This window comes from Antechinus flavipes, chromosome 3, assembly GCF_016432865.1.
Source record: "Antechinus flavipes isolate AdamAnt ecotype Samford, QLD, Australia chromosome 3, AdamAnt_v2, whole genome shotgun sequence".
NCBI classification, from domain to species: Eukaryota; Metazoa; Chordata; class Mammalia; order Dasyuromorphia; family Dasyuridae; genus Antechinus; species Antechinus flavipes.
The window spans coordinates 524,774,405-524,789,370 of NC_067400.1; the positions used below are offsets into that span (position 1 = coordinate 524,774,405).

The 14,966-nt window shown below is 36.9% G+C and overlaps 1 protein-coding gene across 1 annotated transcript in view; it reads right to left on the minus strand.

Annotated features, from left to right (window-relative positions):
- The window catches only part of TENM4 (teneurin transmembrane protein 4), a 1,176,249-nt gene that overhangs the window by 313,093 nt on the left and 848,190 nt on the right, over window positions 1–14,966 (minus strand). The window contains exon 9 of the mRNA XM_051987214.1: window positions 14,716–14,951. Within this exon, the coding sequence (XP_051843174.1) occupies window positions 14,716–14,951 (236 nt within the window). The remainder of the gene's footprint in view (window positions 1–14,715; window positions 14,952–14,966) is intronic.

The window sequence follows — 14,966 nt, forward strand, 5'->3', positions numbered from 1 at the left end:
TTGTACAGAATTAAATAAAGAACAGCAAATAGAGCCAAAAGACACCAAACATTAAGTCTACAAATAAAAGGGAAACACAAAGAGAAAACAAAACTGTTTTTCAAATGCAAGGGGGACTAAAAAAAAACACATTCTACTTTTCTATTAGTACTTAATAATCAACCTCTTCTCAGAGAATGAATTTTGGGGAATAAAGAGGTTTATTTGGATGCTTTTTTGGAAGAGGCTACTATTTCAAAAATAGCAATACTTTTTTTATAGAAAGGATGGAAGAGAGAAAGGAAAGGAGAATGAAAAGAAGCAAAGAAAGTAACAGAAGGAAAGGTAGAAAGGGCAGGGGAAAGGATAACAGAGGAAAAGGAAAAGGGAAGGTAAATGAAAGAGATCTAAGGTTTAAACAGAAGCTAGATTTTTGATACTGTAAATTTGGCACCAAATATGCCACTGCCACTGACTAGTGTATAATTTGGACAAGTTAGGGTCTCAGTTTCCCCATGTGTAAAATTGGGAATAATAATATACACCCTGAGACAATGCTTTATAAACCATAATATATTAAGGATATGTAAGTTCTTGTTATTATAAAGCCAATCTATTTCCAAACAGAAAACAGTTCAAATCTCATAAATCACTACCTACATATCCACAAAGAAATTATCTGCATAGTAGTGATCAAGGAGAGGAATGAATTTAGTTGAACCACAAGCCAAGGGAATTAGAACAGAAATCAGTTAAGACAGGCTGGTTTAACCCTAACACTAGCACAGAGATGCTCTGGCTTTTCTATGCCTCTGAGTGTTTACAAAAGTCTTACAAGGATCTGACAACATAAAATAACTTCCCTCCTTTTTGAGTTTGTCCATCTACTTTCAGTTAAACATGGAAGCTGAGGGATGAAGCAAAGACAAAGGATAGATGAAACAAAGTTTGGCAAAAGTCCAAGATCTTAAACAGAAATAGGAGAAAGAAGACAAAAGTTCAAATATACCTCTCAGTTTTACTTTGGGGAAAGTTCTAATTGTCTTGACCTATAGAAATTGAAAAAAAGCAAATATGTGAGAACTTTCAGAGACCCTAGAACACAATGTTAAAGCTGAAAGGTCTTTGGAATATAGACTATTGGTACTAGAAAGATGTTAATATGAATAGTTTCGATGTTTATTTAGGGCTGACATTTTTTTCTTTAATATTCATAAAGAGCTTTTCTTATTTGGTGAGAATTATAATACCCATTTTTAGAACAGAAGAAACTAAGGTTAAATGTCTGAATCAAGACCAACACCCAGGATTTATAAGACAAGGGCTGGTTCTGAAAAGAATTTCAGAGATCATTTGATTCAGTACTTTGTGAGGTGGAGACCTAGAGAGGTAATCTGACTAAGGTCATTCATTACTAACAGAACTTGGTCTTCTTATACTTAGTCCAATGCTCTTAGAGGTCTGTTGCTCCAGTCTTCCACCAAATGCAGAAACCTGCCTCATTTTCCTCCAAATCCTTCAACATCACCTTTTAATGAAAGGTTGTCATGCTTTTGCTAAATACTTGCAGGGGCATTCTGCTCACGACTTGATAAATATCCTTTGTCTACTGTTAAATCATTATATTAAAAAACTGCATAATTCTGTTCCAATCCTTACTTCTTTTGGTCTCTTTGTACTATATTATAATCAGAGAATTGCAGCATCTCAGAGTTAGGGAGGACTTCGTACCTTGTCTGATTTAGTTTGGACCTAGCAAAGGACCACCTGTGTACCACAAGCACCATGACAAGTAATATAATCCAGCTTTTGCATGAAGGCTTCCATTGAAGGGTTCTGGGTATATACTGTGATATAGTGTTCAGGTTTTTGTTCTGATTCTGTCATTTACTACATTCTTGCAGCAACTCACTCCATTTTTGGAGTTTTATAATTGATAGGAAATGTTCCACTATTAGTTCCTTAAATCTCATTGGTCCCTGCTTTCTCCTCTGGATCCAAGATAGGATAAATCTATTGTTTTTCCTTGTGCTTCTTAATCTTAGGACCTTCCCTCCTTCAGAGATTATCTCCATTTTATCCTATTTATCTTCTTTCTGCGAAGTTGTTTGCATGATGTCTCCCTATCTAGCCATGAGCTTCTTATAAACAGGAGCTGTTATTTATTTATTTATTTATTTATTTATTTTTTGCCTTTCTTTCTATCCCTAACAATCAGTATGCTGCTTGGCACATGGTAAGTCCTTAATATAGACTTGTTGGTTTGAGATCCATATGATGACACTTCAGAGAGTAGAAGGAATAGGTATGAAGTCCAAATTTTCCTTTAAGAAGTTAGAGAGATGTTTTCTTTGTTATACAGAGAACTACTTATTTGTTACAAATATATATATATATATATATATAATAAATAAAACTATTTGTTATAAAGAGAACTATGGATGGATTGCTATTAGCTATTTCCCAAGAACTCCCTAAATAAATCAATTTAAAAGGATGAAGCTTTGACACACAAGATCCTGTATCTTTATCTCTTATTCCTCCTTTAGTCTCAAAGACTGAGTTAAATCACGCAGGCTTGCCATTCTTGGGGCTATAAAGCTAAATCTATGGCTGCTGCCCAAAGAACCTGATGTCAGGTTGAAGAAAAGAGAATCTGATGCTCTTCCTCTGAGAATATGTAAGAAAGAGCCTCCCCATGCAGCAGGGGAACACTGATTCAGTTAGTCAACATGTCATTATTAAATACCTACTATGTGGTACTAGGAATACTGATTCAGTCAGTCAACATGTAATTATTAAGTGTCTACCATGTGGTACTAGGCTATGTACTCTATAACCTTACAGTCTGATAGGGAAGGAAAGATATAAATAACCATGTAGAAACAAGATTATTGCAGGTAAGTTGGAGATAATCAAGAGAGAAAAGGCAGTGGTATTAAAGGAGATTGGGAAAGCCACACTGCAGAAAATGAAGGAGTCAAGGAAGTCAGGAGATTGATACCAAGAGAGAAAAAATTTCAGACTCGGGGAAAGGCCAGTTAAAATGCCAGCATTCGTGAAATGAAGTATCTTATACAAGGAGGCCAATGTCATTGGATCAAAGAGCATGCTGAAGAAGGGGAGGAGAAAGATATAAGATACTTGAAAAGGAATACTGGTTGTCAAGGTCTGATTTGATTAAACAAACCACATTTTAAATTTAAATGTTTCCACAATGTTTTAAAGTGTGAAAATACCAGAGGGACATAAATGAGAGCTATGAGTATGGAAAACTTTGCCTTGATCTCAATTTTTAATTCCATCCCCTTTCAACTGAAGAAGATTGCTTCAGGAACTCTGTGTGCTCCTAATCAAGTCACTTCTTTCTTTGGGCTTTAGAATTCTTACTTAGGACAGAGAGCTTGACTCTGATTCCTGAGAAAACTATAGAATGAAGGGTGAAAGAGATTGTTGGTAGACACAGAAAGAGAATTAGCAATCACAAATTGCCAGCATGGTTTTATCAACAATTATTCCGTTGTGTCTGATTCTTCTTGATCCTATGAGAGTTTTGGTTTTTTGAGGGCAGAAATACTGGAATGGTTTGCAATTTCCTTCTCTAGTTCATTTTATGGATAAGGAAAAGAGTCAGAAGAAGGCATCACCTTCAAAAAGGTAGAAAGGTTAAGTCATTCACCCTAGTGAATGTCTGAGACCAGATTGTAACTTAGGAAGATGAGTCTCTCTGACTCCCAGCCTCAAACTATTATCTGCTGTACCACCTAACTGACCTTCATCAAGAATAGGTCACGCCAAACTAACCTAATTTCCTTTTTAACAGGATTATCTACCTAGTAGATAAGGGAAATACTGTGACTATAGTTTATCTAAATTGGAGCAAATCTTTTTACAAAATATCTCATATTCCTTTCTGAAGAATATGGACTATAGATTCAGCAATAATGTAATTAGGTGAATTCAGAATTGGACGGATAGTTAGACTTAAAGATTAGGTATTATTGGTTCCATTCAACATGGCAAGGGGTCTCTAATGGATTGCCCCAGGAATACGTGCTTGGATTTGTGCTATTTAACATTTTTAACAATGACTTACATGGATTGCTCATTCATCTTATAAATGACATGAATCTGGGAAGGATAACTGACATATTGGATAATAGAGTTGGAATCTAAAAAGATTCTGAGAAGCTGGAACACTGGGATGAATCCAGTAAGATGAAATTCAATAGGGATGAATGGCAAGTTTTATATTTGGGTCCAAACAATGACCTATAATAGTATAAGGTGGGAGAGATATGGTTATATGGTAGTTTTCTGAAAAAGATTTGGGGTCATTAGAGGGAGTGCAAAATCAATGTTATTTAGAAGTTTAATATAGCTATCAAAAAAGCTAATGTAATGTGATATTAAACTCCATTAAGAAAGGCAAAGTTTTTATGAATTCAGGAGCATGAGAGTTCCCATATACTTCATTCTCATCTGATAATCAGTTCAGAGCACTGCAGAGTATAAAAGAGACAGTGAAGGGATTTGACTGAGGTACGAGAAAAGAAGAACTTCAGGTGGATGTTGCAAAGGGGCAGATTTAGCTTCAATTAGAGCTGACTGAAAGGGGAGTAGGCTGCCTCAAAGGTTGCTAGGGTAGCCCCTTGAAGGGCTTTCATCCTGCTTCATAGAGTTGGGTTGGATTAGCTTACCACTGAGGTAGATTGTTATTCTCAAATTTGGCTCTTTAATTTCTATGATGGGGCTGATAATATTTGTACTACTTATCTCACAAGACCAAAAAAAAAAAAAAAAAAGAACATAAATTGGTTTTTTTTTTCCTTCATAGGACTATAAGTTTAATTTACTATAAGTATAATTTCTCCTTGTTGATTCATAATTTCCTCTTTTGGAAATGGGTGAATTTTTTTTGGGGGGGGCAGGGTTAAGTAGGACACTGAATTAGCTGTGAGTTCTAAATTTTACGAATCCATGAACTCTATTTTTATGGTTCTTTAGTACTGACAATGAGCTTTCCTGACCCCAAACCTATGAGACCAAATTATATAAATATTTTATCCACATTTTACTATATGGGGAAACTGAGGCATTGAATGATGCAAAGACTCTCTAAGGTCTTTTAGTTGATTTAGTTAATACTTATCAGAGCCAAGGTTCAAAACCAGGTTTTCTGTTTTTTTTTTTTCTACAACAGGCAGCAGCATCAAGCTAAACAAGTGTGGATAAACCCCATTGGGTAAATAGCAAAGCAAAAACCTCCTTGTCATTTCCTCCAGCTAAAGGCGTCTTTCCTGCCCTATAATTGGATTTGGCAAATGGCTTTCATGATCCATCCACTTCAGGGTAGCACACTACAAAAGGGCCCTTGACGGAGAATTTGTCTGTAAATGATGAGTCTGTCACATTTCACTGAAACTTTATATTTACAAATGGTTTTATGATCATTTATAGGTTGACCTTCATCATAGAATGCTGAGGGAGACTGATGAAAAAGCACTGCCAGACCCACGGTGAAACATGGAAAACCCCCTGCCCAGGAAGAAAAGAGAGTGCTTTGACCATGATACACAAACGAAGAACAGATGTAAGTAAGCTTCTCACCTTCAGCCTTGGGCGGCGCCCTATGTTATAAATAGCCCTGGAAGTTAGAGAACAGCTATTTTTTAATTAACGTAAATTTTGTCAATCAAAATCTGCTAGTACCACTGAGTCAATTATAAATAAAATACGAATATTAAAATAGAATTCAGTGTTTTGAAGAGTTAACTATCCAATATGCCTGCCCTCATGATATCTATAATCTCCTATTCCATAGTTATGACAATAGAATGAGAGATGTAAGAGTTCTACTCTCTACCACCCTGCTCAGATCCCATCTGGAGTATTGCATTCAGGTGTAGGGAAAATGTTTTGAAAATGACACCGAGAAAATGAAGATTGGACAGAGGAAGGATGATATAAGAACTCAAAGTCTTGTCCATTTAAGGACCAACTTGAGTCAACCAAAGGAAAAAATCTGTCCCAATGGATAGCAATAGTAGGAAGGCAGATCGTGGGTAACAATCAGAGCACTGCAAAAAGTAGAAAGGGTTTTCTCAGGAGGTAGAGCCATGGCTGTCCCTGGAGGTCTTGAAGTAGAGCCATTCCTAGCATCTTACTTAGGACCTTTCACATAGCATGGATTTAATACATTTTGGCTGAATTAAGCTTTTCATTTAAACTTTCTAATAACAACAATAATAGCTAATACCTATATATAATATTTAAAGGTCTGCAAAGTATGTTAAAATTATTACCCTTATGTTAACCCACTTTACTCTCATGACCCTGACAGGTAGATACTATTATCATTATTCCCATTTTACAGTTGAAGAAACTGAGTCAGTTGCCCAGGGTCACACAGCTTATAAGTATTTGAGGATGCTTTGGAAATCAAGCCTTCCGATATCCTCTAGTAAGGCTTTCTCTTCAAGCACAGCTTGAATTAAATCATCAGCAAGCATTTGTTGAGCCCCCCCCGCATGTGCCAGGGATTGTATTAAGTGCTGGAGAGACACAGAAAAGTTAAAAAAAAAAAAGTCCCTGATCCCTAAGAAGTTCAGAGTCTAATGTGGATGCCTAAGTGAGATCTGAGATCATTAGATTCTATAGTTCTGTAAACTAAGGATGATTAGCTTGGAGATGGAATGTTTAGGGAAGCAGTGGTTCTGTCTTCAGATATATATTGAGCTGCTATCTGGTAATCATTCTATCAATCCATCACCATTTATTAAATACCTACAAGCCAGGCATTAAAAAAAGCTAGGTGGTGCAGTGGATAGAGCACCAGCCCTGAAGTCAGGAGGACCTGAGTTCCAATCTGGCCTCAGACTCTTAATACTTCCTAGCTGTATAATCCTGGGCAAATCACTTAACCCCAATTGCCTCAGCAAAATACATACATATATAGGTATATACTTTCCACATTTATAGTGTTCTTTTTAAAATATGTTTTTGAAATATTAGTTAGAGGAACTGAGATTTCATGGTGGGGGAGGGAGAAAGGAAAGAGAGTAAGCATTTATATGACACCTACTAAGTATCAAGCACTATACTAACTGCTTTATAAATATTATCTTGGGATGGAAAGTGCCATACACATCCAGAGAAAGAACTATGAAGACTGAATGTGGAGCAAAGCACAGTATTTTCACTTTTGTTGTTATTGTTTGCTTTTATTTTTCTTTCTCATATTTTTATTTTCCTTTTGATCTGATTTTTCTTGTGCAGTATGATGAATATGGAAATATTTTTTGAACAATTGCACATGTTTAATCTACTCCTGTCTTGGGGAAGGGATGGGGGAGAGAGAGAAAGAAAAAAAATTGGAAAAGATTTTGCAAAGATGAATGCTGAAAACTACATTTGCATATATAAAATAAAAAGCTATTAAAAAACCCAAAACAAATATTTTCTTATTTGATCCTCCCAACAACCTGGGAGGTAGGTGTTATTATTATCCCCATTTTACAAATGAAGAAACTGTGGCAAACAGAGTTTAAGTGATTTGCCCACAGTCACATAACTAGCTAGAAGTGAACTCGTATCTTCCTGACTCCAGATCTAGCGTTCTATCTATTGTAACACTCAGTTGCCAACGCTCCTGGATGGAAAAGTAAGGTTAACACCTTTTCTACTATTTAAAGCTGAGCTGCCTAAAGCACTGAGAAATTAAGTAACTTAACCAGGATCACAAATCCAGTAATGTACAGAAGTGAGATCGGATCCCAGCTCTGAGCCCTGTATCCATTCTGTCACGCTTCCTCATAAGTAAATTCAAATAGATGCCAAAGTAATATGGGGTGACAAATTAAAAACCCTACACAAGGAGCTGAGCTACATGGTCACTTCTCAGGGCTGCAGCAACCACACAGTGACCCCTGGCTAATGTCTGCCTCGTTCAAAAAGCATCCTGAGCTAACAGATCTCGATTCCCAAACAGAACACCAAAAAACAAAACACAAGGATATTTCAAGCAGGGAAGATCTCCAATAGTTGCCTCTTCCCAAGAAGAGCAATTAGGCTGAATCATGTTCTCACTTGTAAATTAAACTATTACCACTTCAAGCATGTGTTCTCAATTTTTTTTTCTTTTTTAGCAACCTACAGTCAGCAGCTGGTGAAGGTGCAAATCGTTTCCTATTTACACACATACCCACCTGGCTACTAAGCATATTCAAATACACTGCTGAAGGTCACAGCCACTGCTTTGTCTACTACATATGGTAAATCTTCCTCACTTGTGTCTGCCCCCTGTAGATTCTGGCAAGTCACAGAACCACACTCCTTTAGACCTGGAAGGATGCTTCTTAAAGATCACCTTGATCAAGCTCCTGATTTTATAGAGAAGGAAACTGAGACCATAGAAATTTAAGTGACTTGGAGAAGAGTATAAATCTAATCTTAGCCAGTCATAGAATCAACAAATACAGTCTTAGGACTACAGTCACTACAGAGAATTTTAGAGCTGGAAGTGACTTAGATAATAGAAAGGAGGATGCTGGTACTACTGAGTGTGATAAAGGGAGATAGCCAAGAAAATAAATATTTCTTTTTTTTAATTAAAGCTTTTTATTTTTTAAATATATGCATGGGAGGTGGGGAGCAGCTAGTTGGTGTAGTAGATAGAGCACCAGCCCTGATGTCAGGAGGACCTGAGTTCAAATGTGACCTCAGACACTTAACACTAACTGGCTGTGTGACCCTGGGCAAGTCACTTAACCCAACTGCTTTAGCAAAAAAAAAACAAAAACAAAAACAAAACCCAAATCTCCCAAAACAAACAAAAAACCCCACATACATAGATGATTTTCAACTTTCAACCTTGCAAAACCTTGTGTTCCAATTTTTTTCTCTCTCCCTTCGCTCCACCCCATCCCCTAGACAGCAAGTAATTCCATGTATATTAAACATGTGCAATTCCTCTATATATAAGAAATAAATATTTCTTAAGCACCTACTATGTACTATTCCATGGATAGAATGCTGAGTCTGGAGTCAGAAAGACCAGAGTTTCAAATCTGGCTTTAGAAACTCTGAAGCTTAGTAGATGTATGACGCTGAACAAATCATTTAATATTTATTTACTTTAATCCACCAGAGAAGAAAATGGAAAACTACTGTAGTATTCTTGCCATGAAAACCCCATATAGTGGGAGCCTGGAATGGACCAGTGTAGCTTCAGTGCATGCATGGGAGAAACCTAAAGTAAGGCTGGAAATTTTGCTATCATGCAGGATTGTGGAAGATCTTAAATGCCAGCCTAGACTAACTGGGATAAATTTGCAGTAAGGAACCTCTAAAAGCTGCCTGGTCATATCTATGCTAAGAGATTAATTTAAAAGGATGCATAAGAGAAGAGGGAGCCTGAGGTTATAGACACCCCTTAGATTCAAGTAGATGTAATTAGAACATACACTAGGGTGTTGGTAAAGAATATTTCAAAAGGAAGAAAGAAATGGAAAGAGAGAAGGTGGGAGGAGAACAGAAAGGAAAGAAGGAAGAAGAAAAGGCAGGAAGAAGGATTACCTAGAAAGTGTGTCTATTGAACCTTTCTAATTGCTATAAAAGGAAAGATAGGAGGTAGGAAGGAAGGAAGAAATGGTAGGAGGTGTGAAGGAAGGAAAGAAGGAGAAAAGGATGGGAAAAGGAAGGGAAAAATGAAAGGGAAAAGGGTAGGGGAAAGGGAAGGGAAAAGAGTCAGATAAAACTATAAATAAAAATGAAAAGTCATTTGACAGCTTCCAAATCTGAAAAGATGCAACTTGGAAGCAACTCTATTCTTCCTTATGGAGAAATCCCATAGAGATCCTTCATGCTGACTTGGCACTATAATTACATTACTCTGACATACAATCACTGCCCAGAGCAGAATGGTGGCAACGTGGTATAGTGGAAAGAGTAACGAACTGACAAGAGGGAGGCAAAGTTTCTAGTCCCAGTGCCTTTGTTGCCTCTCCATGTGACCTTACCCTTTCTTGGTCTCCTCTCCTTCCTCTGTACCATAAAAGATTGATTGATTATTTCTTTGGCCCCTTCTAGCTCCAACTGGCTGAATCTACAATAATTTAAATTTACTGTAGATACATAGAAATCAACATCTATAGTCATTTGTGAATAACAGGAGATAATATTAATTTCTATTTCTCTCTTTTTTTTTGATAGTAGTAGATTAATTAATTAGGTTTCATGCCCATGCACAGGATTTTTAGATACAAAAGGTCAGTGGCTATTTATTTCAGAAGAAACTTTCAAATTGTTAATTTTAAAAATTCCTAACATTCCTATCATCTTGGAATTACAGTGCTATGGGCTAATGCCCCAAAATTTCCCCCCAAAAGTAAAAAAAAAATCAATTTCTTTTGATTTCTCTTATTCCATCTTCCAGTGGTTAGGTGATACAATTTTTATCTCTTACTTGACAAGATGTAGAAAATAATTACAAATGAAAAGGTTATTCATAATTTTTAAATGAGTTAATTAGTAAACCCAGTCAGACTTGCTCATTATAGTAATTAATAATTGATTATACTTGAAATTAAACACAATTTTTCATCAAAAATCTAATTAAATATCTGAATTTTGCCTGCTGATTAGATCAGTTGGTCTTGTGGAGAGTCTTTGTTAAGTATGTTTGTCTGAAGCTGAACTGATTAATCTGATTTTTAATAATTGATGGTTCTTTTAGACATGAGTAATTATGGGCCATACTTATGACAGTTCAACTGGACAAACCTTGCGGGCATGTCATCAGCTCTTAAAGACACCTAGATCAAAATGTACAAGCTTCAAAGTCAAAGAAGGTAGGTAACATGTTCTTTAACCATAAAATCATAGAATTTAGAGTGAGAAGAGATGTAAGAGACATATACTAAGAGAAGAAGAAATGAAAATGCAGAGAGGAGATAGGACTTTTCCAACAATAGAAAGCTTGTAAAGAAAAAAAAAAACCCAAAGATATTGGAAGTGGGATCCTCTGACTCAAACTTTAAGAACAAAGAATCTCAAAGTTGGGGCAGTACCTCAGAGGCAATCTTAATTAATCCACGCCTCAATAAGAACATTTTTAACAACATCCTTAGGAAGTAGTTGTGGGGCTTTTGCTTGAAGGTTCTAGTGAGAATGGACTGATACTTATTTTATACTAAGATTGTTCTAATTGCTGGGAAGTTTTTCCTTACATCAAAGCCCATATGGCCCTGAGAAACTTTTAATCATTATTCCTGATTTTGCTCCAGGAACCAAGAAAAACAATTCTGAGCTCTCTTTCATACGACAGTCTTTCAATTGCTTGAAAATAACTATCACATATATAGAAATATATATAGATGTATAGATATAAGTGTGTATATATGCACATATGCATTTGTATGGCTATAACATGTACACATGTATATAAGTACATAGGTATGTATATACATATACACATACATAAATATACACATATAAAATAAAATATATTTCTTAAGACTAAAAACACTTGATTCTTTCAACTGATCTTTTTTTGGCATATACAAGAGGCCTTTTGGCACCCAAGGAGTCTTCCTCTGGACAAATAGAAGTTCAGGTGATAAATGAATAATAGAGTGCTAGCTGTGATTGTGTAATGATCAACTGTGATAGACTTATCTCTTCTCAGGAATGTGGTAATCCAAGACAATTCCAATAGACTTGGGATGGAAAATGACATCCTCAAACAGAGTCTCTGTGGAGACTGAATGTGAATTGAAACATAGTATTTTCATCTTGTTTGTTGGTTTATTTGCTTTTTCCTTCACATTTTTTCCTTTGTCTGTTTTTTTCATGAACAACATGAAAAATATGGAAATGTGTTTAAAAGTATTGTACATATATAATCTGTGTCAGATTGCTTGCTGTCTTGGGAAGGAGAGAGGTAAGGAAGGGAGGGAGAAAAAATTAGAACATACAATCTTACAATGATTGATGAAAATTATCTTTACATGGAAAAAAAATAAAGTACTATTGAGAAAAAATATCAAAACATAGAGTGCTAGTTGTTGAGTTAGGAAGATCTGAGTTCAAATTCAGCCTTAGATAGCCATTAATTCTGTAATTCTGGTTAAGTTATTTATCTTCTGCCAACCTGTTTTCTCTCAATTATAAAATGGGAATAACAATAGCATCTACTTTCCACAGTTGCTGTGAGGCTCAAATGAGATAATATTGAAGTGCTTTGTAAACTTTAAAGTCCAGTACAAATTCTAGTTATTATTACTCTTCAGCTATCAACCACTTACTTGAAATATGGCACTTAGAAGAGAATACAATACTCCAAATGTGGTATGAGCAGGACAGAGTATAGCAGGACTAAGTCATCCCTAGTCCTGCTAGGATCCCTAGAAATGATGTTTCTGTCAAGGAAGCATTGAGAGCTTAGACATGTTTTGTTTCCTTTTGTATCCTTAGCACTTAGCATAGTATCCACCATAGAGTAAATGCTTACTGACACTTTGTCTCTCCCATTAAATTATGAGCTATGAGAGGGATTGTTTTTACCTTTCTTTGTGTCCCTAGTACTTAGCACATAGCAAGTGCAAAATAAATACTCCCCATTACTCTTTAAAGCCTTTTTCCTTCCTGGCCTTAATTCTATCAGACAGCCAATGATCCTCTTGGTTAGCCTGAAGCCTCACCAACCTGGTTCTACACATGACAATAACCTTTCAAAGTAATCCTGTCACAGCTTTCAGTATACACAGCAACATGGCATTCACTCAGCCAACGATCACCCTCCTTGGTGTTCTTTTTTTTTTTTTTTTTTGGCTTCCATAGGGGAAGCTCCCTTTATAAATTCAGGTCTGTATCCATTCTGCATCTTAGAGTTCAGAGTGACTTCTGTGTCATAGAGCCAGCACCTGGATCAAGCTTCCTGTGATTCAGAAAACAGTTCTCCATCTACTAAGTCATGATGGCTCTCATGTGGCATGCCATATCACAGACCAAAGTTTGCCAAAGCTGGCAGGATTCTACTTCAACTCCTCACCAGAGCCAGGAATCCCTATATAACACATTCTCAGTTAGCAAGCATTCAGTTTTCTGAAATGCAAGGGATCTCTGATCCACAAATGGGTTTGTGGACAGACTTTGGGATAAAGGGCCTGAGAACTTCCAACTTGTAATATTACAATTTATATTGTATTTCAAACCATGCTGTTGTTCTTTTTAACAAGATAGCACATTGCACAATGAACACACTGAAAATCTAAAGCACTATGTAAATGCTAACTATTATAATTATTAGGTATTTTATTTAATGTGTCTAAATATGTTATTCTGAGAAGTCCATGTGAAAAAAGAAATTAAGAACCCCTGCCTTGAGGGGTCATAGTTGCACAGATTTAGAATTAATAGGGACCTCAGAGGTCATGAGTCCAATCTTAGGACTCCCTGATTTAAAATCCTTATCTTCTGAAGAGCACTGTCTCCAGAGATAGTCAACTAATTTTTGGACATTTCTACCCATTAGAAAGTTCTTTGTGCTCAGAGTAAACCTGGAAATTTGTCTTATGAACATCACGGGATTTATTCACACCTTAGATGTGTTAAGAGAAAAACATCAGCAGACAAAGAATTTCTGTAGCTGATGTTGGATTTTATTCACAGGCTGCTCGGGCAAGATATCAGAATCTACTTCAAAGTCTCCCTGGACTGCACACTGATGGCTGGTGAATGACTCTAGGTTCTTGCAACCTGTGCCAAGGGGGCAGAAAACACTAGCATGTCCTACCATGCTTAGCAATGTCAGGCACATAGTAAATGAATAAAAAAAATTGCTTTATCCATCTACCAGATTAGGAAGGTTTCCAGTGTAGGTTACAGCATGGGCTACATGTCTGTCTGAGAATTAGTTTTGCTATTTGCAGGGAAGTCTATCCACAGAGTATTCCCTGCCAGGTTACTATTTTAAGGAAAGCAACTCAATAAGCCATCTCCTAAGGCAAAGGGAATTATGGTCTGTGTTGGCAAAGTACACACACTACCAATCAGCATCTATACTGACAAAAAACACAGATTCTTTAAGTTGAAGCATCAGATCTAAACTGTATGCATAGATTTTTTTGTGTTCAATGAAAAATTGAAGAAGGGGACTTCTTCTCTAAGTAAAGATAGAGTTAGTTGCCCTCTATATTCCCTTTGAAATCTGAGGTTCTTTGATTCTATGATGCAGGATGAAATCTTCTAGAAGATCCAGATAAAAAGGAGACCTCCACATGGCCTGGAGCTGATCAGTGAACAGAATCCAGGCCTGACAAGGGACTGGACCATGGGAAGACAGGGTTCTCGTTCTCATTGCTTGATGTGATGATGTCCATTTCTCAGTGCCCAAGTAGTCAATGTCATTCTAGGCTGGTGGTCCCAGGGACTGCTTGTTCCACCTGGACAGACACTCATTCATCACTAGATGAACCAAAGGCAGTTAAATTTTCTTCTCCACCATGAGACCATTTCCAGTAGAGTATTGTACAATGACAGGAACTGTGATGTTTGCCATTATTTAACAGTTTGACTATCCCAGACAACTAGATGCTACCAGGCAATCAGTGGTGATTCAGTTATGTCTTCAAGGGCTGTTTGAACAATCAGGCTTCCTACTGGTATGGTGAACTAAGTCAGAGAAACACAGAAATGAAAGGAAGGGAAGGTCCAAAGTGGGTAAAACATACTCACCAACAAAATACGCCAGCAGGACCACCAGGGTGACGGAGATGATGATAGCACTGAGTGCAGCGCACTTCCAATTACAGTACTTATAGGGCTTCTTAAGGTTAAAGGCAGGCCTGGAAAACGTGCTTCGAGGGAGGGGCCTAGGGGGAGGAGAGTACACAGTGCTGGACGTCAGCGGGTATCCTGGAGACGTGGTACAAAACAGGGGTGACGTACCTCCCGGCTTAAACAGGAAGTGCCTGTGGGGAGAAAGG